This window comes from Eurytemora carolleeae, unplaced genomic scaffold (assembly GCF_000591075.1).
Source record: "Eurytemora carolleeae unplaced genomic scaffold, Eaff_2.0 scaffold21, whole genome shotgun sequence".
Classification (NCBI taxonomy): domain Eukaryota; kingdom Metazoa; phylum Arthropoda; class Copepoda; order Calanoida; family Temoridae; genus Eurytemora; species Eurytemora carolleeae.
Window position 1 is genome coordinate 249,031 of NW_019396207.1, and position 27,154 is coordinate 276,184.

Genomic DNA, 27,154 nt, shown 5'->3' on the forward strand with positions numbered 1-27,154 from the left:
TTTAGTTCTTCAGTCAAGGAAACCTATTTATTTAGTTCTTCAGTCAGAGGAAACCTATTTATTCAGTTCTGTCAAGGAAACCTATTTATTCAGTTCTTCAGTCAAGGAAACCTATTTATTTAGTTCTAGTTAGGGGGGGAAGGGATTTATTTTTAGTGTTTAAAAGGAAGGAAAAGGTTTAATAATTATTAAACTAGTTAATTATAATTACTGTATAACACGCAATCAAACTAAACTTTTTTGCAAAAAACAATCTAAAAAGGGATTCTATTTAAAAGTGCGAATATTTGTAGATTAAAAAGTGTTTAATGTAATCGTTCGTATACAGCGTGTGCTCAATACTGTTTTGTTCTAATATTTTTACTATTTAACTTATTAAAAATTATATTTTTAAAAAAGTTAAAGAATTTCATAATTAATCCAAAAACAAATTTATTCTTCTGTTTTAGATCCGACATAGCCTGGACACGTGGTGACATCTTTTTGTCCGGAAACCGGAAACAGCGGCACCGGAAGTTCATGGTAACGAGGAAAGGAGTTCTGAGGATAAAGGATATAGATGAGGCTGAGAGTGGTCTCTATACTTGTATTGGTAAGAAAGGGAGGGGGAGGGATTCAAAGGACTGTAAGCGTAATTTCAAGTGACGCTCCTCCATGCAAAAATGACAATGCCCGATTTACAACGGTAACCTTAATCGGATTAAAATGTGGAAACTACCGTCGTTTTCCGGACTCGAAAAGTGTTTAATTCTATGAATTTCTTCATTTCTAGTAAGCAAGAAATGCGCAGGTCACTGTCGCAGAGAAACCGCAAATTTAGGATCATTTAAAAATTACGCTTACAGTCCTTTTAAGGATATAATTCAATAAATCTGGGAGCTGGGAGTTGCATACAGATTACAGGGATACCCAGCAAATATGAGACGATCTGTAGCTTTAATATGGAATTATGCCTTGAAAAATTCCTAAAATGGAAAACTTCATGATTTAAAATAGAAAGAACTAACTTTTCAGTTGCAGAAAGCTGAAAGCCCTAAAGGTTAGAATGTATGAAGAAGGACTTCATAAATTGCGCACAGTCGTCTTTGAAGTCTCATTCTTTGCGGATAAACCTGTATATTCGATTATTTCTTACTCTGTTATATGGGTGTACTTAACTTAATTATGCATATTAGTTGCAATATTTGGTGAAAATATGCTTGGTTAGCACTATATTTACTGAAGTATAATATTTACCCTTTAAACTCTATTTGATCAGCTCTGGAATCAAGATATTGCATGCAAGTCTTCATGTTAAAAACCAACCGAACAACTTTAACTTAAACATTTAGATTTCTAAATAATTAAATTAAATTCAATTGAATTCAATTTAGGATGTGTTTTTCCAAAAATCGTTTTCATGACCAGCAAGTTTGGTAATGGGACTAATTAAAAGTATCTCAGGGTGGGATTAAAAGTTACTCTAAGAAGAGAATATAAGGATCTGAGTGGGATAGTGTGGGATCAAAGGTTACTAAGAAGGGAATTAAATTGACAATGTGGGATTAAAGGTTACTCTAAGATGGGAATTGAACTGACAGTGTGGGATTAAAGGTTACACTCAGAAGGGAATTGAACTGACAGTGTGGGATTGAAGGTTACTCTAAGATGGGAATTGAACTGACAGTGTGGGATTAAAGGTTACTCTAAGAAGATAATTGAACTGACAGTGTGGGATCAAAGATTACTCTAAGAAAGGAATTAAATTGACAGTGTGGGATTAAAGATTACTCTAAGAAAGGAATTGAACTGACAGTGTAGGATTAAAGGTTACTCTAAGAAAGGAATTGAACTGACAGTGTGGGATTAAAGGTTACTCTAAGAAAGGAATTGAACTGACAGTGTGGGATTAAAGGTTACTTTAAGAAAGGAATTGAACTGACAGTGTGGGATTAAAGGTTACTCTAAGAAGGGAATTGAACTGACAGTGTGGGATTAAAGATTACTCTAAGAAAGGAATTGAACTGACAGTGTAGGATTAAAGGTTACTCTAAGAAGGGAATAAAACTGACAGTGTAGGATTAAAGGTTACTCTAAGAAGGGAATTGAACTGACAGTGTGGGATTAAAGGTTACTCTAAGAAGAGAATTGAACTGACAGTGTTGGATTAAAGGTTACTCTAAGATGAGAATTGAACTGACAGTGTGGGATTAAAGGTTACTTTCAGGTTACTTTAATAAGGGAATTAAATTGACAGTGTGGGATTAAAGGTTACTCTAAGATGAGAATTGAACTGACAGTGTGGGATTAAAGATTACTCTAAGAAAGGAATAAAACTGACAGTGTGGGATTAAAGGTTACTATAAGGAGGGAATTGAACTGACAGTGTGGGATTAAAGATTACTCTAAGAAGGGAATTGAACTGACAGTGTAGGATTGAAGGTTACTCTAAGAAGGGAATTAAATTGACATGAATGTTGAAAGGTCTGTAAGTCCCAAGGGCCTAATAATGCTCCTCATGAGATATTGTTTTATACTAAAGCTCTCAGCTTTAACATTTTATATCTCATGGTTTATTTAATCCTGGAGATTAAACTATGGAAAGATGTATTTTATTGAAACACAATCATCGCTAAAGAACAAATATAATAATAATAGTTTTTAAAACCAACATTTTAAATGGTGGCAATTTCAAACAAACAACAAATAAATTTAATTCTATCAAGAGTAAATGGTTTATAACCCCCCCCCCCCCTTTATCCATAAACAATCCCATCCTCTATCCCTCCAACTTTTCTAGACTTGGTTCGGGTCTTATTCGACAAGTTTTGTAAAGATTCTAGATTCTAGTTGAACAAACCCTTTCATCCTATGCTAATTCATCCTTCTTTCAGCCTCAAAATCACGAGCAAGCATCCAGATTATTGTGAAACAAATTGAAACCCGACCCACGCACTACCAAACCACGGAGGAAACCCGACCCACGGAAAACCGACCGGACGATCTTAAAAACTCGGAGTCTTGGATAAACCCTGAAAAAACCGGAAAAGGTAAATAATTTTCTATCTTTGAACAATTTTGAGAACGATTGATTGAATTGCAAGGGTTAGAAGAGGTTGGCCGGGGAAACTGATAAAATGGCGTNGGGGGGAACAGGAGCTTTGCACAAGAGGAATACAAGATCTTTATAATTCTTTTTCCTTATTTCTTTTCTTTGAAGTCGTAACGTAAAGATTATTTAGCTGCATCTCCATCTTTTACAATATATATATTTTAAAGAAAAGTGTGTACAGTGTACACTCATTCATATCGTTTTCGAGTATTTTTCTGTGCATTTTTCAGGTTCGGGGTAATTCTCGAAATTTTACCCGACAACCTGGATTTGAAACTATCATTTTAAACAGGAAAACGCAATTTTGGAATTTCTAAAGGAGGCTCTTGAAGTAAAATACTGAAAATAATTATATTAATTTTCTGTATGTTTAGGAGGAATTTATCCCGGTGTTGGGGAAAATGATGTTTTAGAAATTCCCCTGCTCAAAGACAAGGATAACAAAAGCCTCAAAAACTCAGAGGAAAATAGGTAAATTTTTTAATCTATTTGTTTTTTAGAATCTATACATTTTTGATACTTTTATGAATATTTCAGTATTTTATGTTTTTTTGCCTTATTATTTAGAAAACTTTTTGAAAAAGAACATTTTTTCTTTTATATTTTTTTTTTAATATTTGATTGACGTATGTATTTGTTATGAACAGGGGTAAGTGGAACATGTACAAGGAGGAGGAGGAGTACGTGTACTGGGATAGTATCGGAGAACTAGAGAACCAGAAGAACCCGGAGAAAAAACAACAGGTGAGATTTTCACTGATGGAGTTAGGAGTATTTATATCGGAGATATATCCGAGTGAGATTTAAAAATATATCCGAGTGAGATTAAAAAAGAATCTTTTTCTCTGTGTTACAAAGTAAAAAAGTAAAAGTCTTTTTTGATTTGTAAAAATGGAAGGATAAATAGATAGATAGAAGTTAGGGAGACAAGATAGATAGACAGAAGTTAGGGAGACAAGATAGATAGATGGATAGTTTTTGAGACTAGATAGATAGATAGATAGATAGACAGATAGATAGATAAGATAGAAAGATGGATAGTTTTGAAAACAAGATCGATGGATAGACAGATATATAGACAGATAGATAGACAAGATGGAAAGTTTTGAAGACAAGATCGATGGATAGACAAGATGGAAAGATGGATAGTTTTGAAGACTAGGTAGATAGATAGAATGACAGAAGTTAGGGAGAGAAGATAGATAGATCGATAGACAGAAGATATGGAGAGAATTGTAGAGGATGTCATGAGATATTTAAGAGCAGTGGTTTCCCTCTCTCATGATTTTCACTCTCTTCCCGTCCCATAGAAATCTGGTCGTACCGGCCAGGACACTTTAAAATATGTGTATACCGGCACGACGGTTTCAGTCGTGCCGCTCCGAAGTAGTTTACGTGAATATTAGAAAATGTTTAGGATCTGTTTTCATTGAGTAATACAATAAAAATAAGCCAGTCCATTATTATTCATAAATTGTTTAAGTGCTTGGATGGGTGGGGGGGAATAGCTACACAGATAAAAAGTTGTCAATGATAAAAGAATAGTAAATCTTAAAGTTTCTGAATAATTTTTGATTTATATAATCGACAGGGTTTTTAAAGTTTTCATTCCCGTTCAAAGCCTCTTATGATAATTGAAATTTTAACTTGCTTATTTTTTAAATTTAAATTTTACCTTTTTCTTTTTATGTCTTGCCTGAGAATGTCTAACATTTCATTTCCCCAGCCTTAGGAGGACTTTTAGTGACGTCTCTGCAAACATTATTGATGTACAGTATACAGTATATACATGTAGTAAATGCCGTACTCTTAAAGGGAGTGTTCGCGAAAAATGAAAGGGGATATAGGCTTAATGCGATAAAAAAGCGCTTTTGATCGCTACTAATCTTACTTCTATCTGTTGCGTCTATAAGGAGAAAATTGTTAAAGACGCCTCATACCGAATAACTTAGCGGCCATACAAATTGAGAAAATTGCAACATACTACTTAGACCGTAAACAATCAATTTAATTTCAAACAAATCATTTAGATATTACAACCTATAATCATCGATTATCTTTTGCCACATTTGTATATTGTTTATATTTTATAATATTTTATTTTTTCAACGGATTTCGAAAATTGTGAGTGGTGTGCGGCATTCTTAGATAGTTGCGAAAGCGACAAGAGAAACAAACAAATTAATTAAAAAATATTATAAAATATAAACTATATACAAATGTGGCGAAAGATAATCGATGACTATAGGTTGTAATATCTGAATGATTTGTTAGAAATTAAATTGATTTTTTTAACGGTCCAAGTCGTATGTTGCAATTTTCTCAATTTGTATGGCCGCTAAGTTATTCGGTATGAGACGTCTTTAACAATTTTCTCATTATAGACGCAACAGATAGAAGTAAGATTAGTAGCGATCAAAAGCGCTTTTTTATCGCATTAAGCCTATACCCCCCTTTCATTTTTCGCGAATACTCCCTTTAAAGGTTCGTCACATAAACTGTATCAGTCCAGGTTCAACCAGTCCATGATTTAATTCTAACTGGACATGATCCACACAGCTACAAACCCGTGACTTATCAACGCCACAACCCGGACGCGATCTCGTTAGCTATCGGTGTCAATAAGGATACTAGCAATAAATTGAACAATGTCTCAAACCGTACATGATCCACACGGCTACAATCCAGTTACTTATCAATCCCTGAACCTGGGCGCGATCTCGTTAGCTATCGGTGTCAATACGGACACTAGCAATCAATATCAATACTCTATGGTACAAGAACATACCAATACTCAAGGTACTATCTCAATTCGTATGTTTCAACGGAACCCAAATTACTCTACACTGTAATCAAAGCGGAGTTCTGGAGAGTATATACATACAGTGATATCCTGTATAAGCAGAATGTAATTAGTATACAGTATACAGAGTATATACATACAGTGATATCCTGTATAAGCGGAATGGAATTAGTTTACAGTATACAGAGTATATACATACAGTGATATCCTGTATAAGCAGAATGGAATTAGTATACAGTATACAGAGTATATACATACAGTCATATCCTGTATAAGCAGAATGGAATTAGAATACAGTATACAGAGAATATACATACAGTCATATCCTGTATAAGCAGAATGGAATTAGTATACAGTATACAGAGTATATACATACAGTCATATACTGTATAAGCAGAATGGAATTAATATACAGTATACAGAGTATATACATACAGTCATATCCTGTAAAAGCAGAATGGAATTAGAATACAGTATACAGAGTATATACATACAGTCATATCCTGTATAAGTGGAATGGAATTAGTATACAGTATACAGAGTATATACATACAGTCATATCCTGTATAAGCAGAATGGAATTAGAATACAGTATACAGAGTATATATATATACGGTGATATCATAAGCAGAACGGAATTAGTCTAATTGTGTCTAATTTTTAGAGTATGAATTCTTATGGGGGACTGTAGAACTAATCTTATTCTTGGCTTAAAATTACTTATTTCGGACAATTCCTGTCTAATTCATACTTGGACGGAAAAATGTTCAAGTGTACGGTTGTGAATCGGGCTCTGCCATCTTTGCACAGAGGGTGACATGAAATTACGCTTACAGTCCCTTTAATCTTGTATTTATAAAGTTAGTAGTTTACTGTTTAACACAATAAACGGAAGTTCTTTAACCTGAATAATATAAATAAAAATGGAGGACGAGGGATATATTGAGAAATATTTTGATATATTATGATTTATCGTTGTATTGATATAAATATAAATATTGTGTATGCAGATACTGGGAGTATGTAAAGTGAATACCAACCAACACATTTTATGCAAAGAGATATTTTTTTATTTACGAATTGATTTTTATTAAAAAATACAATTTATCAATGTAATCAACTGTCTGAAAAAATTCCCATCAAACAAATAAAATAAAATGAGCATCGAGATTTTACTAAGAATCGAATTAAAAGAAACCCCAAAATTTTTTATTTACTTTTGTAAGGTCTAGTTACTCTCAGCTGTATTCTCCAATATTCAATTTTTCTAAATGATGATTTGCCGCACCGGTGCCCCTTGTCCCTCGTCAATACTTTACTGGCCCGATCCCTTTTCTCAACTGTCCTCTGTCCCATATTTGTCAAATGTCCGCTGTCCCCTTTCTGTCAGCTGTCCGCTGTCTCCTATCTGATGCCGACTTAAAATGTCAACTAAAATTGAAACATTATTAACTTTGCTGTTTTTATGGTCATCAAAAAAAGTTTTTCTGACACATAATATTAATATTGCTTAAAACACGTGAATTTGTATTGTATATGTGAATATGTAATATTATGACCACGGGCAGCCGTAGTACATTTTAACTACATTGGGTAAATAAAGCAGACACTCAATAGGACTAGCCGGTGCAACAAGGTTGACGCGGTCAGACTTTAGGTTGAATTTACTTTTACTGAAGGATCAGAGGTGCGTTCTACAAACCATAAAGTATTCCACTGCAAACTAGACACAAGGAGAAATTCAATTTTATGTGACATTACTGGTACGATTTTGTGACCTTGCTACTCCTTTAATTTTGATTTATGATTGAAAACATTTAAGATTTTAATCTTACATACAAATTACTTTAGTTTCACGTGAAACATAGTATTACTGTCATAAATTTTCTTTCTTAAATTAGACAAAATAAAATACACAATGTACTCAATATTCTGAAGTGCAAATATTTAAATGATTAATATTATAATCACTTTTTTAATATTTTACTACAACTGATTTGAGGGTCATACCGGGACAAAATAGGGGACATGTACGGTACTGTTGGGCAGTTACTAGCTGATTAGACTTAGAGGTCGTTCCAGGACAAAATATCAGACATTTACAGTACGGTGACTGCAGTTGGACTGTTATTACCTGATAAGGGAGGGGGGGTCATGTCGGGATCAAATATGTGTACAAAAATTCAAGTTTAAGGCAAGAGATTATTTCTTTAATTAATTTTTTATCGTAATTAATAATCATTTATTTTGCTGCATTGAAGGAGAGAATATCAGGAGGAGCTAGAACTAATCAAATATCATTTTGCTTAGTTTTAGTCTCTCTCCTTGTTCAGGTAAATATGGATTTGTTTTTAAGAAAATGACGCGGCGTCGGCGCGATAAACAGATATTTTAAAATTTTAAAAGTTAATTTGAGTGAATGCGAAAAATGAAAAGTATGGACCTTGATCAAAAACCATGCTTTACGCGGTATTTTTGTAATCTGTACTGAAAGTTTTTACCTCTAAATCCTTAAAAACATAAAATAGAAATAAAATAGTACCGAAATGATATTAATATGTAACGAATTATACAAAGAATTGGGAAGTGTATAGTTGGGCAAAATAAAATAAATACATATTTCCTATAGTGCAGTGGAGCCACTATACTAACATAATCTATACAAGTAAACATAATGTGGTCATAAACAAATAGGTATTCTTGTGTGGGAGCATGTATAAACATATAAACCATATCCGACATTACACGTAAATAAAAAACTTTCAAAACTCAAAATCCGTTTTTTTATATGCAATAATTTTCATCTATTTATCATCCCTTGGGGTTTTAAACTTCCATTGATTCAAATTTTCCGAGGGTTAATAATTTATTTTGGGTCAATTAACTCTCGTTTTAAATAAAAAATAAGTCTATTTCTGAAGATAAGCTTAAAAGGGAAAGGTCTACGACATCGAGTTGCGAAGATTAAGACATTTTTTTATCAATTGGATGTACTCCAATACCACACATTGGATGTGGAGTGATGTGTGTGTGGGGGGGGGGGGTAAATAATATATCAAACAAAAAAACTTTCATCCAATTGATAATTTGTATGAAAAAGTAAATGAATCTGAAGTATGAAACTGTTTAGGTTTTGAACAAGAGGCGTCATCAGTCCAAACACAAGGGTAGAAAACAGAAGAAAATATCAGGTATTCAAAATACATTATCAAGTATAATAGGTGGCAACAGAGAAATGGAGAAATCATACACGACGTCACAAGTGTCAAAAATAACAAGGAAAACTAAATTTTCTCACAATAGTTGACATGTTTTTTTTTTCAAGATTCAATAAAAAAGTGTAAAAACTGAAAATAAAGAACATTTATAATTGCACTTAATTCACTGTAAGATATTTAATCATATTCCTGAATGGTTTTAACACATTTTGATATTGGGTAGTGTAGTCAAGATATATAAGTATTGGTCCACATGGAAAACTGAATAATTATCTCTGTCGTCTGAGATGTATCGAATTTAAGTCAATTTTTACTCTACCTTTCAAATCCTTCAGACAAAGCGTGATTAGCTTTATATACATAGGTAAACAATTAAATAGATGATAGTATTACTCAAAGAGAGTTTTTTATCCCCTGCAAACCTTCAAAGTTTTTGTTTGGTCCTTGCTCAATTTACTGGCCTAAAATTCTGCTGTAAACTTATCGAAAACTCTACTTAATGACATCTAGCAAAATTTTTTTTTAAATATTTGGTATTTTTCATACAAATGAGATACGTAACAAAATTACAATTTTAGCTTTATCTTAGCAGCAGAGCATCCTATCCTATAACTGATGAAACAAATTTATAACCATGTCGTTAATTTCCAACCATTTTTAACACCTACAAATATTTAATTTATTTGATAGCTAGAGTTTTAATGTTGATTGTTTGAATTCAAAATTAATACTGCATCCAATTACGTCATGTTAAGTGTACACTATTCGGATACATCCTTATTTAATCTATATAGTAAAACAAGACATTCATATAGCCGGCCAAACAGCTGGACCGATTGGGCTGAAATTTTTTTGTGGACACTCATAGGTGGCTTGGGGGTGTTATAGGCTTAAAAAATAATGAAGTATTAAAATTAATGTTCTTTTTTTTACGTTTGCTTGAATTACTGAATACCCCTCTTCAAATATGTGACTAAGAAATACCGGCCGAATTATAAAATTTGTTGCACACCCAATGCGGCTAGTTTTTCAGGACATTGAATATATTTTGGACATCCTGTGCAGTATAGAAATTCCGTGCTTTAAGAAATTATAAAATATATTTGTGAGAACTGAGAACTAGACAAATAACAAGAAATAATGAATCTTAGCTTTTCCAACTTTTTGTTCAGGTTTCCATCTTTTAAGCCTGTCCTCCCTTGTCGTCTGTTAGGACATATTAATTCTAATATAGGACAAATTACTTCCTTTCTAGATTATTTAAGATCAAATAATTCCTTTCTAGAACTTTTAAGAATAAACACGTCCTTTCTGCTTTCTATAATATCATATCAGTTCCTTTCTTAATTTTGAATAATTTAATTGTTCCTTTTAGCTTTCTGTAAGTTTAAAAATCCTCTTTTTGTATTTTATAAAATTAAAATAGTTTCTTTTTATACGTTTTATGCATTTTTTATAATAAAATAAACAAATAGATTTAGCTTTGATCTACTTGAAAAGAAACCCATAGGATGCTTTTTTTATTGTTCTTATATATTCTTCTATATGTTCTTCTATATTATTAAGTAAATGATCTACTCAGACTAGTATGGCAGCCGCTAATTATATACAATGTAAAAGTATGTATATAATGTATATTGTATATTGTATACACTCTGTTCTCTGTATTTGCATAAGATTTTAAAGCCTGCACTCAACAATCCCACAGGAAATATTCAAATACTTGAGAAAACTTCAACACTGTTTTATACAATACATCCTAACCTTGATATATTCACAGGTTCAAGTTCTCCTCTATCCTGGAGACCTGGAGACTGGAGTCCCTGCTCAGGGTCCTGTAAAGGACACCAGAGTCGAACCGTCTCCTGTTTCATGACGTTCACGGAGCGGGATAAGTCCCAGGAGTACCCGGAGAGCTTCTGTGAGTCCGCGGGACTGATTAAACCTAAGACTATTCGAAGATGTGGTGGGGACTGCCCGAGGTGGATAAACAGTCCTTGGAGTCCATGCAATATTGCAGACTGTCTTTCTGCAAGGACAGGTTGGACTTTATTTCAGTTATAAGTTATTGCTGTTAATCGTTGTTAGATGTCACAGCAACATTCAAAATTCGTTTTAACATTCTTCTTTTTATGATATGAATAGAAATAAATTGAATCTTTGTCACAAACTTAGATTATTTGCTCTAACAAAATGCATAGGTACAAATATATAAGGTCTACGACATTGGGTTGCAAAGATTTAGGGATTAGAAAATAACTGTTTGTAGCAAAGACTCAATTCCTTTATTTATAATTTACACTATTATTCATTTAAATTAGTCCACCTTCTTCATATTTTTGTCCAGGATTGATGACTCGATCTGTTGACTGTGTCCAAGATGGCCGCCGGGTAGATGAAGAATTATGTTCTCCGGTACATCTTTCATCTCAGTTTGTTTGTTTGTCCGATCATAACTCATGAAGCCCTATTTTACGTTTTTTGGGGCGACATTGATAAACGCAAGGGGTTGTACTGAGCTTGATTAAAAATCCTAAATTAAGTTTGTTCACTTTCTTAATGACATTTTAGTTTCCCAGGCAAAGCTGGGTTCCCAAGGTTGTTTTATACTAATTTTTTTGGTTGTTATTATTATGGCTCCATTTTTAAACTCTATCTATTACAGTGCTCTAAGACCTGCGGTCGAAGCGATCGCAGACGATCTGTTTCCTGTGAATGGTTACGAGGCGGCCACGCTCCAAGCCACGAGTGCGAGGAAAACCGGCCTACCAGCCTCATGGCTTGCGAGGCTCCTCCTTGTGAATCCTGGGATCCTCTACCTGTAATCCAGGTTGCAGGACGTGACGGACGTGAGACAGGATCCCCGTGTCAGGACACTAGCAAGTTCTGTCCTGTTATAAAATCGTATAATATGTGCAACTCTTCAAAATATTCTGAACAATGCTGTAAAACGTGTTCTAGGTAGCTGAAAAATCAAAGATACTCTATTTCTCTTGAAAATTGTTAAAACCAGTGAGTGTAATATTTGGACCAGGCATAGCTGTTCAAGACTAAAATCATTAAAATCTGGAGATCTGTGACAAAGAACATGTTCCTACGACATTTATTCTGGTTTTTAATATTTATCTTGTGGCCCACCTCCCTCTTCTCCTTTTAGGGGGCCCATAGTAAAGAAAAATTTAATTAAGTCATTTCAAATCTTCTCGGACAGCTATTAAAGTTGTATACTTTAAATATTATCTAATTTATGTCCTAGCGCAGTTTTACTCAGCCAGGCTGAAACTTAAACGTCTCTAAATTATGATATTAACTAAACTAAACCAAGAACCAACAAAACCAAGGTTGGAATGGTCACTGTAATCTCAAACCAATATTACTTATATTGGGTTCAGAGGGAGAACAGAATAGAACTACTTAAAATAAATAAATTATTTAAAGGATTAATTAGGTTTCCTGATCAATTCATTAATCATTCAATTGATCTGGTGATTACAAGAGACCTGCATTTAATTCAATAATGGTCTAAAGTTGATCTTGGTCAACAGATCTTGGTTTAAAGTTGCTTTGGTTTACAGATCTTGGTTTAAAGTTGATCTTGGTTAACAGATCTTGGTTTAAAGTTGATCTTCGTCAACAGACCTTGGACTAAAGTTGATGTCAACAGATCTTGGTTTTAAGTTGATATTGGTTAACAGATCTTGATTTTAAGTTGATCTTTGTCAACTGATCTTGGTGTCATAGTTGATCTGACACAACAGATCTAGGTTTTAAGTTTATCCTAGTCTCAATTTGATCTTGGTCAAGAGTTCTCGGTTTAAAGTTGATATTTGTTTAAAGATTTTGGTGTTACAGTTGATATTTATCAACACATCTTGGTGTCACAGTTGATCTAGGTCAACATATCTTAGTATAAAGTTGATCTTAGTATAAAGTTGATCTTGGTGAGGAGTTCTTGGTTTGACAGTTGATCTTGTCAACAGATCTTGGTTTCACAGTTGATTTTTGGTTCAGATTTTAGTTCTTGGCTTTCACTAATTTAACAAGGCTTTCATAACTAATTGACCAATGAACATTTAATGTAAAAAAAACTCTGGAACCAGCTTCTCATGTATTTTAATAGCCTGGCCATGGGATAAAATTAATTCGATCATTGACATATTTTAATTATCTTGAATCTAGAAGTTTTCATTATTCCCTCTATTTTATAGTTCAATAGGTTTCTTCCAGGGAAATATAAGAATATTCATGAAAAGGTTTTTCAAAAAAAAAAATTCTGAAGAATTTTTTTTTTGTCTTACTTTTGATTGGATCCTGTCGTTTTCCAAAATAATATTAAATAACAAGAAAGGTCCTTTATCTCTCCCCCCCCCCCATTTCTTGTTTTTTTAATCTAAAGACTTTTCAATTTTAAACATTAATGATATCTTAACATCAAGATTTTGTTTTTTCTTAAAGGAATTGAGTCTTTGTCACAAACTATGATTTTCTAATCTCTATATCTTAGCAACCCAATGTCGTAAACCTTTGATATTTCTAACTATGAATTTTGTTAGATGAAAGAATCTAAGTTTAAAATATCAAAGGTTAGCACCATCAGGTGGCAAAGATATTGGTATTAGAAAAAAGTGTTTGTGAATTAGACTCAATTCCTTTTAGGAAAAAACTAATAAATTCATTCTTTTCTACAAAAACATCTTTCAAATCAATTTCAAAATTTGAATAAAATTTTTTTTTTTTAATTTTACTCCGTATTTGCTTTAAATTGGTGTTGTAGCTTAAACAGTTTTAAACGAGAAATTCTCATTAAAATTCATGCAAACACCATTAAACTTTGAAACTGAATAATTTTTAATGAGATTTTTATTTTTGGTCCAACCCTCTTATGGTTATTGAATACATTCAACTAATTTATACAGTTAATATTGTATAGAATTCAGTTTGTAAAAACTCTATGTATATTGTACAGTACACCTCTTGTTGGGCAAGGTACACCAGTTGATATTGTAAATAAATTGTTCTAATTTTTAGGTTGTAAATGTTGTACAATTTAGTGCACAGTGTACTGCAAGTACATAACCTAAAAATATCTTAATCTACAGATACCTTCCATCGTTATATAAATACTTTTGAAATTTCAGACTTATTCTTCGTATTTAAATAGATAGAAACAAAGCTCACATTTACGCTTTTTACGCAATATTTTCCTTTAAAAACGCATTTGTACGCACAAGGATGGAAGGTATGTGTAAGCTGTGATGAAAGGCTGTGAAATATTATTGTTTTCAGATTTCAAAATTCTGGGTTGTAATTTTCAGGCTTGCAACCCCGATTTTTGGAAAAAATCTTAAAAACTTGTTTTTTTATGTAGGATTCTTATAAATCTTATAAGGATCCTACTTTTAAAAAACTCCTCTTTATGTAGTATTTTTTGCTCAAAATACTTATCTCCTGTATTTGCTATTGTAGACCCCCCCCCCCGTACAGTGTAGATTGGGTTCGTAGTTTGCGAAAATATTTTTGAGGATTTATCCTCCAAATGTTCCTTCGTCATAAATACATAGATATTTGTAAATTTAAATGTTTAGATTTGAATAAAATATATTTCAATTCTCTCTATCTAGGATTGTACGATGTTTGACTGTATGTCTGAAGCTCATAAACTAAGTTTCAATGAACTCTAATCCTATCTGGATTTTGCCAATATGTCCTCCAAACCTAGAACTGGTAGCAAGTGCTTTGCTGCATGTAAAAATCTAAATACAGTAATAAAACCAAAAGTCAGCAGACTAAACATTACATTATGATTAAGCTATATATTCATTTGCGGAAGGCTACCAAGCCAAAGCTCATGTTTTGTTGATAAGGTATATGGGGGGGGGGGAGTCTGGGTGGTCCTTGGCTCCCTTAGAAACCACAAAATAAGTTGTTTAACATTCTTTACTGAAATTACAGAGAAAATGTGGTTTCTCCTAATATCAGAACTAACTAGGAATTAATTGGGTGGATGAGGAGTTGAAAGGAAAACTAGGAGTATATCTTTATATATAGATATATATAAAGTTATAATCTCTGTTTGTATGTCCTTTTATAACTCAGGAACCCTTGAACCGATTTGCCTCAAATTTTGATTGGGGCACTCGGGAGACCCACAGGAATGTTCTTAGTTTAGTATTGAGATTATAAGTTGAGAGGGTCGACCTTTTAACAGGAAAAATAGCTAAAATCGTTTCTTACGACAAAGGGCGGGTGAACGGTGGGACTAACTATGACTCTCCTGGGCAACACTGGGTTCCCAAGCTAATACAAATAATACTCAAGAAATATCTCTTATTCTCCATATAGTTTGAAAGGTTAATAAATAGATGCGTGCAGTAAGAGAAATCTATATATATTAAATTTTACTTGTCTGTCTGTCTGGTTGAATCCAATAAACGGCTAAACCGATTGGGTCCAACTTTTGTACGGCAACCCACATGACCCGACGCCTTACAAGTGGCAATCTCTTGGCATATATCTTTTCTACATACTCTGAACTCCTATAACTGCAATGTAAAGAAGAGGTTCAGGTTTACTCTGAGTATCACAAAAACCATGCAGATGGAAAACCATTTTCTTCCAGCTGGATGAAAAATCATGTTTATCTCCGGGAGTAACTAAAAATAGGGAATACTAAGATATTAAATTTTATCCAATAGATAAGCCACTCAAATATACGATGCCTATCTTAAATAATGAAATTAGGTTTTCAAGAAAAGGTTCAAATTTTTAACTTCGATTTGCTGTATTAAAGATTTACAGGGTTATCCACAAAGGATGAAACGTTAACTTCAAACTCTTGAATTCTTGGAACTCAAGGTTTGATTTGTCCTTCAGTCTGAAATATAGTCTTATTAAGTTTACCAAATTATTTTTGAAGAAAAAAAAACAAGGTTAAAGTTGTAGGGAACATTTCACACTGATTTTATAATTCGGTCCTTGGTCTAGTAAACTATGACTTTCGATCAAAATCTGACATTTTGTCAACATTTTTTTTTTCGGCTGATACATTTAAAATAAAAGGCTAATAAAAACAACTTTGGAAGTTTAAAGCTTGTCAAATTATTGACCAAAACGGGGTTTAATTAAAATTGAAGAACACTTCAGCCCTGGTTAGTCTAGAGTTATTATCTCATTAAAAATTAAGCATTAAAATCCCTTCAAATTTTTACGGTTTTAGTCGAGTAAAATGTTTTATCTCTTTCGCTTGTCATGGTTTTTGAATACTCCAAGTTTAGACTGAATCCCGTTGAGTCCTAAAGTTGTAAAATGCAATCAGAAAACAAATATATTCATGTAATATGCACTGTCCTGCATTAACTGAGAGTTCCTTACAATAGGGACTGTAGCTCACTATAGTTTCAGTAGAAGTAAATATTTCCATTTACTGATTCATAATTCTAATTGGATAATGAGATAGATAGAAAGATAAATGTTACCGCCCAGTAGCGTACACAGGGGGGGGGGCAGTAGTTCTCTTGCCCCCCTGGGATTTTTGGGCAAAGGTAAAAATCAGGTGTTCTGGGTAAAAAAAAGAGCTTGCCCTCATCAACAAAGGGGTGTTTCCCCCTTAAAAAGTATAGTTGAAAATTTTCTTGGCGCTTCACGCCATTTTTTTAAAAAATTTAACGTAGTATTTCAATTTTATCTAAAATCTCCACCCCACTGCATACTTGATAAACAACTATAGATTGCTATATGCATTATGCACAGACGCGTACACAGTGGGGGGCAGTAGTCCTCGTGCCCCCCCTGGGATTTATGAGCAAAGGTAAAAATCAGGTATTCTGGGTAATAAAAAAGAGCTTGCCCTCATCATCAAAGGGGTGTTTTCCCCCTTAAAAAGTATAGTTAAAAAATTTCTTGGTGCTTTGCAATTTTTTTCAATTTTACCTTTTGTTCGTGGACTACAAAGGTAAGTAGTCTCAGGAATTGAGAGAACTATTCAGAGGGATACATTATAATATATAGTCCTTGAATCGGGACTACAGAGAGGTTCAGAATAGACATCAAACACATGACTAAACCCTGATTGGATTAGGCGCTATAATGGACTCGGCATACACGAGTGGTAGACGTAATTTCAAGTGACATCATTATCCCATTTAGAGAGGCCCATGCAAACACTCCTCGTTCTTTAAAAACTATGAAAATGTCCTCGGTTTTTTTGTCTAAAGATTGATAAATTAATTCTGTGGTTTTCTGCAGCAGAGAAATAGAACGTAATTTACAGAATTTAACAGTTTTTAAGATGGAAAAACGAGGATATCTCCTCTGTTTTTGCTCAGACAAAGATTGGAAGGGTACAGTTGTGAATCTGGCAAGCCATTTGAAATTACGTCAGCAGTATTATCTTCAAGTTCAAGTGCCCGGCGTTGCACGTGGAATATTAAAATTATTTGGGGGGAAATCCTTATTTTTTCCCCCAGCATAATTCCTCCTAGATAGTTCTTCAAAATCTAATTGTTCTGAAGATATGTATTTTTTAAAGTAAATATGTTAATCAAGCGAGCTTAGAAAAAATTATTTTACCTACATTGATAACCAGAAAACTCTGAAATAGGAAGACGACTTTTAAACTCAAGTTAGGTCTTAAACTAGCTCAATGTACATTAATCATAGCAATTGTACAGTGTAAATAGACCCTTTTTAATTAAAATGTGCTTTCCTAAGTAAATAGTAAAAATATTTGCTTTTTAACAACATCAAAACGCTATAATTATATATTGTCGTCTTTCTATTCCTTTGTTTTCTGGTTATCACTGTAAAGAAATTTAAAGCAAGAAATTAATCTCCCCTCCGGACAAGAAAGATTAAACCTTTTTTTCCAAATTTATTTTGAATGCAAAATTGTTTTATAATTCTAAAATATTTTTTCTTGGTATATCCTGTACAGTGTACACACCCCCCCCCCCCCCCCCCACGTAAGACAAGATATAAATATATTTAAAAACTTTTTAGACAATTTGCAAAGTTTGGGAGAAAAAAGTCTTACTCGGACATTTGTACAAATAGCAACATTAAAATGTAATTTTTTCAAACTGAACCGTATAAAGACTTGTTTTTCTTTTTCAATACGTAATTGGTAAAAATTTTACATTTTTACCTTTTTACATGTTATTTAAAAACTTTAAGATAGGATGAAAATATTCTTGGTTAAAGGGACTATAAGTATAATTTTCAGGTACCCTTAAAGGGAGTGACCGGCACTGTTTGCTAGTTGAACTGAGATTGCAGTATTTTTTTAGGATTCATTTGAGACCTATCAGACGTTTTTACGGTGCATATTTGTTCAGCAAATTCAATATTTGAAATAATCGTTGATTGTCCATTTTGGAGGGATTATTTTGAGAATTGGTTTTATAAAACTTATTATTCAAAAACGATGTAGAAAAATGTACAACAATTCGAAAACAGTTGCGCGCAAAGGATTTGCTATTGGAAACCCTAATTGGCGGTCAATCCCTTTAAAAGCTTTGCCAAATCAAGTTTGAAATATATATTTATGTTTAACATTTGTAAAGATAATTATTTTCAATTGTAGTTTCTCTTCAAATGTGACTAGATCAACCTACTGAAAAACATTTAGAAATAAACCTAGAAAAACGACAATATCTTCGACATTATTGATCCGATAACGGGTTCAAGAGTATTGCCATCTTTACATGTAAGGTCGCGTGAAAGTACGCTTACAGTCCCTTTCAGTGAAAATGTTTAATGTTAGATTCAATTTGCTGTTTATTAAATATATTTTCTATATGTTCAGATCAAACTGGAGACTCGTCTTTTTGTTATGAGTAAATGAGGTGGATTGTTACCAATCAGCGGGGAAATATCTCTATATTTGACTTCTCTCAATATATAGTATACACCCTTTAGGCTTCTTCTTCCACCTTGAGTCAAGCAGAATAACTTCAAATCCATTTCAATGATCTTGCTTCTATCTGGAGCAATGCAATCTTGTCTGTAGTATTCTTTCTCTCACCCTGAGCCGTATATAATTTTCGTACTTATATCCGACTATAGTGTTCTTTATCTCACCTTGGACCTTAGGGATCTTCTCCTTACCCTGGGATATGCATTACATAAATCCGTCGTTAGTGTGCTTCAACTTCTTACCTTGAATCTAGTATATATACAATTACATAAATATACTTTGCTTGTAGGTCTATCTTTCTTTCCATTTGTATCCATTAAAGGGACAAACAGCCTATGTAAGGTACAGGGTGTTCCACGAAACATGACAATAGCAAGACGACTTGAAAGTCGTCTTTGGTATTTGAATTTATTTGTGACATTTAGTCTTCTATCTACTTTAACATGTATATTTCTTGAAACAACTATCACATAATTCTTCTAGCCCTGGCATTTCCAAAAAGTGGTCTGCGTTTTTTGTGCTTTCAATAGTACTGGAGATATAAAGAGTTTGGTTCAAATTTCAATTTTGTTAAATAAAAGCAAAATTGTCGAAATCTGAACGAAATTCTTCATATCTCGGGCAATATTGGAAGCACAAAAAAGGCAGACCAAATTTTGGAAATGGCAGGACAAGGGAAATTTTGTGGTTATTATCTCTAGAAATATACTTCTAAAATTAGGTTGAAAAATAAACGCAGCAAATTATATCAAAAATCAAGACGACATTCAAGTCGTCCTGCATACTGTCATGTTTCGTGGGACACCCTGTAGTTAAACTGAGTATGCAGTTTTGTGGACAAATTCTTTAGGTTTGTCCCTTTTAACGCCAAAACAGCTAAACAGATCAGGCCCAAATTTTAAATGGGACCCCAGGGAAGGTTTATGGATGATAAAAATTAGAAACCTTTGTCTCAAAAAAATTTGATTTTTGTAAAATTTTGGAAATGCGCGAAAAATATTTTTAAATCCGCAAACATTTTTTGTTATTGTTTTATATTGTACAAACAGAAGATGCTCGCAGATAAAGCTACACAATTAAAAGTTGAAATTTAAGCCAAGTTTACATATATTTATCTTTAAACATAAAGTAGTAATTAATCTCATGTTTGTCTGCTTGTATATAGTTAGTTTGTTTGTTTGTATCTCTAATCAAAACTTATGAACCCCTTGACCGATTTGTCTCAAATCTTTATTGAGGAACTCGGAAGAACCACAAGAATGTTCTTAGCTTGATTTTAAGTTTTAGAATGATCGACTTTAATAGAGAAATTTCAGTTTCTACGTAAAGCTCTGGGTTACCAACACGACCCGCTTATAGATGTGATTCTATCTATACTATTCTGGGCCAGCGTACATGGAATTTTGTGGGTGTGCTTCACAGCTATTAAAACTAAGTGAACCCTAGATTTTTGGAAAACATTTTGAATCCCTGCATGGTGTATCTATGGTTTCAATCTAACAAATTTTCATTCTGATTATCGTTCATTGTATAGAAATTATTTGTAGTTTTAAAAAAGTTTGAAGTGAAGTTCAGGGTCCAAATTAGAGAACTTTGTTAGATCGGGGGCCCTGGAGTAAGCAGAAATAAGGTACTGAAGCTAAAATCTTGTGAACATAACTTTGCCTCCCAAGAGTTGGGTAGCATCAAATGGACCTTGTTTTGAAATTTCCAAAATGTGGTCTGTTTTTTGTACTTTAAGAATTGACTGAGATATTGAGAAAGTCTTAAATTCAAAGTATAAAATATTAACAAGGTTGTTCAGTTCTTTAGTATCTCCAACAATTTTTATGATACAAAGAAAGAGATTAAATTTTACAAAGTTTTAAAGACAATGTTTTCTATACTCCTTTGACAACTATTAACTTTACAAAAACCAAAGACAAATTGTATGTCCAGGGTTCAATCTCTAACGTATACTGCATCCCCAGCCATAAAATTACATCAAACCCTTGTCTATAATATATCCATTCTATTATATATCCATGGTTACCAAGGTAGTATACGTATATATAAACATATACAACTGTCCTCATTAATGTTTGACCTCTGAGTATGTTGTAATATACTTTAATAAGAAGAACATCTATATTTCATGTTGTTTTATTTGGATTTGATTTACTGCGTGCAAAACCTAATTATCATTTTAATTAGTTGCATTTATTGGAGACAAATTTAATCTTCTTTTCATTAAATAGTGTACAGTTACAACCAGGGGCGGATACAGGGGGGGGGGGGGGGGGGGACATTCGCCACCCCCTGACAGATTCAGGGAGGGGCGTAGCTCCCCCCTGAATTTGGAATTTTGTGTTCCTTGTTTCAGAATAGTTTCTCAATAGCATGCTTAAGGGAAAGAAACCCTATAGTGCAAAACAGGAAAAATATCTATCTTAATAAACTATAATGTGTGAATAGTTTAAAATCTAGTTTTTAAGTCTTTAGTCATTAATTTTGACTCTTTTTGAGTCTTTTAAGTCAAAAAAAAATTTCGCGTGCGCCGCGATTTTTGTCCCTAATTATGCATTTTTGGTTCCTAAAATAATCTTGCCCCCCCCCCCTCACTTAAACCCTGTATCCGCCCCTGGTTACAACATAGGTCATACAAGCTTCTGCAGATTAAAAATTACGTCTAAAGATCTAAAGATCTCTGTCTTTTTGTTTATGTTCGTCAATGACCATGTATGTGCGTATGATGTGTATGACCGTTTATCCTTGTTGGTATACGTCAATTTCCGTCTATGCAATATGTACACAGAGTATACACAACCGCAATTGACTTTCCTTGCCTTACATCCTTGCGTCTATGTGTGTGTTGGTGTGTCATGACCGTATATCTGTGTGTACGTCTATGAATCGTGATATGAAACATATTATAATTTCAAATCTAAGATTATTTTCTACTGAAGGAAACGAAGTTTAAAGTCTTGAATCTAATAATCTTGTTTTCCGACATCACGCAGATATACTTTTATACGAGACCTGTCAAACCTATGCAATCTAGAACATGATGTCCCAATTTATGTCAGGGGTTCTCATATCTGCGATCTAGAACATGATGTCCCAATTTATGGCAGGGGTTCTTATGTCTGCAATCTAGAACATGATGTCCCAATTTATGTCAGGGGTTTTCATGTCTGCAATCTAGAACATGATGTCCCAATTTATGTCAGGGGTTCTCATGTCTGCAATCTAGAACATGATGTCCCAATTTATGTCAGGGGCTTTCATGTCTGCAATCTAGAACATGATCTCCCCATTTATGTCAGGGGTTCTCATGTCTGCAATCTAGAACATGATGTCCCCATTTTTGTCAGAGGTTCTCATGTCTTCAATCTAGAACATGATGTCCCCATTTATGTCAGGAGTTATAATGTCTTCAATCTAGAACATGATGTCCCAATTTATGTCAGGGGTTTTCATGTCTGCAATCTAGAACATGATGTCTCAATTTATGTCAGGGGTTCTGATTCCCTGAATAAGTCCCTGGATACTATTTGTATTTCTCGATGTGATATTATCTTCAGAAAGATTTGTGTTGCCTATAGTGGGATTTTTGGAAAGCAGTTTAGTTTCTCTTTACAAACCGATTGGGCCCACATTTTGTTTGGGACCTCACATTACCCCCGGTAAGGTTTATGGATGCTCAGAATTTCAAACAGTTGTCTTAAAAAAAAATTATTTTTGTTAGATAAATCCACAAAAAATATTTTGAAATCTGCGAACTTTTCTTTATTGTAAAAAGAGAAGATAGGCCACAATTAAAAGTTGAACTAGAGGATGGGCGCGAAGTGCCCTAAAAGCCTAGTACCAGAAATATAATGAAGGAATTAATTAAGGGAGGGAGTGCGTACCAGAAATATGATGAAGGAAGGGAGGGGGGTGCGTACCAGAAATATGATGAAGGAAGGGAATGTTGTACCTGTATCTAAACAGAAGGCCCTCTATCCCCTGAAGTAAAGGTGCCGGATCATATTATTAGATTAGATCTGCTCCTGGTCAATACCATTGTTCTCTTGAAACACGGGAATTCAGAGAAATTAAACTCTTAATCCAATCCTACTATTCAACCATGAGACACACCCTAATATTGTCCAGGGTGTCCCAGAAAACATCATTAACCTGTCATTAAAATGTATCATGTTCAATGCTGTGATTAAGCTGCCGAGCACCAGAGCCCTTAAATACCCTTTTAGGAAGGGGGGGGGGCATATATTTTTGTGACACCCTGTTCTTAAGGAAGAATAAGTGGGCGGGAAGGGCGGGGAAATTAGGGTGGAATGTTACGTCTTGAAGGGGAGAAATTAACTACGCTATTGCGGGGCTATATATATTGATGAAACTTTTCAAATATTCCAACATAAAAAATGTGTAATAATATATAAAAAAACATTATGTAATGGCATTTTCTTTAACTTTTTACTAAACTGTCTTAAATCTTAATGCCGTGAACAGGAGAATTTTTTTACGAATGGAATTGATACTAAATTTATTTAAAACAGTAAAATAGAGACCAAAGTGATGCTAGAAATTGATGCCATTATTTCATTTTATTGTAAGCCATTTATACCGGTAGTTTAAAAAAAATGGTTAATGCCAAACATTTTTAAAAATGAGATTAATTGTTAACGGTATTTAATTAAAATTCAATTAACATGTCCACATTTTGTGAAACAATGTTGAATGACAAATTCTTGTTTTTGATAAAATTGACACAACGTTATCAATATATATAAGTGTTCTTCTTGTAAAACCAGTGGTTATACATATTCGTTTATATTTAGTAAACACCTACTCCAAAGCAAGTTTTTTGAAAAGTATCTATCCAGGTACAATCCGTCCGCTATCAAACTCAATCAGGATTGAATCCCAGGCTCTAAATGCCACACAGAGACACAAGCCTAGCTATCAAAATCCAGCTACTAATCCAGTGATCTAAATGCCACAAAGGGACACAAGCGTAGCTATCAAACAAGCTTTTTATCGATCCCAAATGATGGCGACGATCCAACGCTCTAAATGCCACACAAGTACATAAGCCTAGCTATAAAATAAGCTATATATCAATCCCAAATGATGGGGATGATCCTACCGGTTTATAAAAACAGGGTTCCAGTCTAGCTATCAACAAGCTATATATTGATCCCAAATTAACGGGGTTTTGGGTTTACTCTTTTGCAGTAAACAGTACGGAGTTATTCTACCAACTGAGGTGTATTTCTTAGTTCAGATTAGAATTGGGTCATTAACTGCTCAATTACAAGTTATGCGTTGTTATATTTACAAATATATAACGTAGTTAACAATCACAATACGGGTATGACGGAGTTATATATATCTACATACGTGGAATGGGTTTATCGCAATACAGGATTTGCGTAATTACTACTGGCATATTTACTATAAACAAGGTGTACGACGTAAATTACAATAGGCCTCAATTTTTTCTTCATATATATACATACTGGCTTTTAATATCTGGCTTCGCGACTCTCTCAATGTACATTGAACAAATATACAGGTTTTTATAAGATTTGATTTTCAGGAGGTTTAAGAAAAATTTTAATCAAAATTTGATAATGCTGACTGGCTGTAAAGTTTTCCCTATGATCATAAGAGCCTCACAAAAAATTATGCCTGATTGGTTCAGCCGTTTCTACGTTTATTGGATACAAACTAACAGCCAAAACAATCTACGATCCCCCCAAACAAACTTTGACATTGAAAAGCCAAATATACAGGGCTACCCTCGAAGGATGAGACTATAGAGACGACTGTGCGGAATTTATACTGTATGTTTCCTTATAATCATGATTCCCTGCAGTTTCAAACCTGTTCATTTTTTTCCCAATCTATAAAAAAGCATATTAATTTGATCTTGGAGAGTTGTCATATTTAAAGAGTTTCAGGTCGTCTTTACAGTACATCATCCTGTCACTTCTGTATGCCGAGTCCATTAGTGCCTGATCCAATCAGGGTTCAGTCACGTGTTTGCTGTCTATTCTGAACCAATAGAAATAGTATGTCGGTAACATCTATCTTTCTATCTATTTCATTATCCAATCAGAGATATGAAAAGATATATTTGTTATTTTATACTTGTTTGGCTTAGTATACGAAATAATTTAGTACATAGGGTCTCTTTCACTACTTCTGACGGAATTTAAATGAGAGATTAAAATGAGTTCTACGTGATTATTTATGTTTGCATTAATGAATAAAAAAGGTTAATAAAGTGGTCTACTCATAGATTAATAACAATAAAGATAGAACACTAGATGTAGTCTTTTCAAGATTTAGAGGTTTTACGTTCACAATAACTCTGAGGCAGAAGCCCAAAGAAGTTACGCGCATCCTCTCTCTCTGTCTTGTAATTCAGCGCCGCATGTGCGGAAAAAAATCTGTCATTCTGAAATCTGCGATTTCGCAATACACTAACAAAATGCTTCTAATCAATACGGCGATGGACATTTCCTTTATGTAAGAAACAATTCTTAGAACAATATATTTTCTGACACTTTTTAATTTGAGGTCGTCTTCTTAAGCTAACTTTAATTTTTGGATTAATTGTACCACCTTATTTGACAAAAATAGCCCAATCGGAATAGAGTTAAGGCATAGATTATTAATAACAATACAGATAGAACACTGGATGTCGTCTTTTCAAGATTTAGGGGTTTTCCTTTACAATAACCCTGAGGCAGAAGCCCATGACGCGTTGAATTACAAGACAGAGAGAGAGAGCATGCGCACTTTTTTGGGCTTCTGCCTCAGGGTTATTGTGAACGAAAAACCCATAAATCTTGAAAAGACGACATCTAGTATTCTATCTGTATTGTTATTAATGTATGGGTCTACTGATGAAAAAGGATAAGTGCATTATAGGGACAGGGTCTAGTCTAGGGCCGGCCACTGCACTGGTCATTGAGGGTTAAGATGATGTGGGGGGGGGATCCCCTACCCCCCCGGCATCAGCCCCTCCCACTTCTCCTTCAAAGACGGAAGTCTTCTCTACCAAATTAGAGGGCGGTAAAGTTTTCTATCCCCACCTTAATGTTTCAATAACTGAGTATTCAATATTTAATAGATATTATCAAATTCACATCTTTCATGGGAAAGTGTAATAGTATTCTCATAACATTTATAAATGAATTAAAAAAGACAAAAAATTAGAGAAATTATAGAAAACTAAATTTTCTCTTTAGAAAATTATCTTTTTAACTTTATCAATATTTTTATTTCTCATAGTTAAAATTCTTTATCTTTCCTTAAACCCTTAAACCCTTAAAATATTATCATAAGCATGCGCATAGCACATACAAATATCATAAATATATATATATCGATAAGATTCAATTCAAGTTTGGTATTTTTAAAGAACAATTTGTTTCAACCAGGGGCGTACGAGAGCAGTTGTGTAGGGGGGGCACTTTTTTTGCCCCCCCCCCCTTTGGCAACATTGTGCCCCCCCCCTTAAAAAACCCTTTTTTGAAAAAATATTGATACCTTTTTTAACTATATGTAAACTATTCGATCATATACACACTTCCATATAACAAGTGTTAATAAATTATTTATGCAATTTTCTTAAGTGAGCTCATCAGATGCTTTCTCTTAATACTGTGGTGTAAGCTTCAATGGGTGAAAAATAGAGATGGAAATGTTTCTAAAAATATCTGCATTTGTTTCGTGAGGAAAACCCCAAAAAGGCATACTAAAATCGAGTGTTTTTTCTACCTTGAAATCATTGTTGAAAACGAGTCTTGGAATCCTAGGTTGTTTAAGATAGAGATGAACAGAGTCAATACTTCACATCATTTATTCTCCTAATAAAGCATCACAATTCATGATTCAAAACTAAAGATATATATCATATATATATACGAACATTCACTAATTTTTATAAAAGACTCGAACAGTACCAGCAAGATGCCTCCAACTCTAATATTGTCTAAACTAAAACCCTTGCTTGTACTAGTTCGGGTTCAGAGAAAAACTATACTAACACTAAAATCATAATCTTTGTCCCTAAATGTTCACATTTGACCTTAAAAATACCTTAATCCGTCTCCGACGATTTTGAGGATAGAAAA

General features: G+C 33.6%; 1 protein-coding gene and 1 long non-coding RNA gene across 2 annotated transcripts in view; both read left to right on the forward strand.

The window, feature by feature from the left end:
* The window catches only part of LOC111698158 (ADAMTS-like protein 1), a 41,291-nt gene extending 28,927 nt beyond the window's left edge, over positions 1 to 12,364 (forward strand). Inside the window, exons 17-25 of the mRNA XM_023468415.1 lie at positions 450 to 592; positions 2,874 to 3,029; positions 3,466 to 3,562; positions 3,739 to 3,835; positions 8,156 to 8,227; positions 9,025 to 9,085; positions 10,893 to 11,153; positions 11,460 to 11,527; positions 11,778 to 12,364. Coding sequence (XP_023324183.1) covers positions 450 to 592; positions 2,874 to 3,029; positions 3,466 to 3,562; positions 3,739 to 3,835; positions 8,156 to 8,227; positions 9,025 to 9,085; positions 10,893 to 11,153; positions 11,460 to 11,527; positions 11,778 to 12,077 — 1,255 coding nt within the window. The 3' untranslated portion in view covers positions 12,078 to 12,364. The remainder of the gene's footprint in view (positions 1 to 449; positions 593 to 2,873; positions 3,030 to 3,465; positions 3,563 to 3,738; positions 3,836 to 8,155; positions 8,228 to 9,024; positions 9,086 to 10,892; positions 11,154 to 11,459; positions 11,528 to 11,777) is intronic.
* Positions 12,365 to 13,719: 1,355 nt separating this feature from the next.
* Positions 13,720 to 14,728, forward strand: LOC111698181 (uncharacterized). The gene is made up of 2 exons (XR_002764480.1): positions 13,720 to 14,098; positions 14,502 to 14,728. It is a non-coding gene; the product is annotated as an uncharacterized LOC111698181 (long non-coding RNA).
* The last annotated feature ends 12,426 nt before the right edge of the window (positions 14,729 to 27,154 follow it).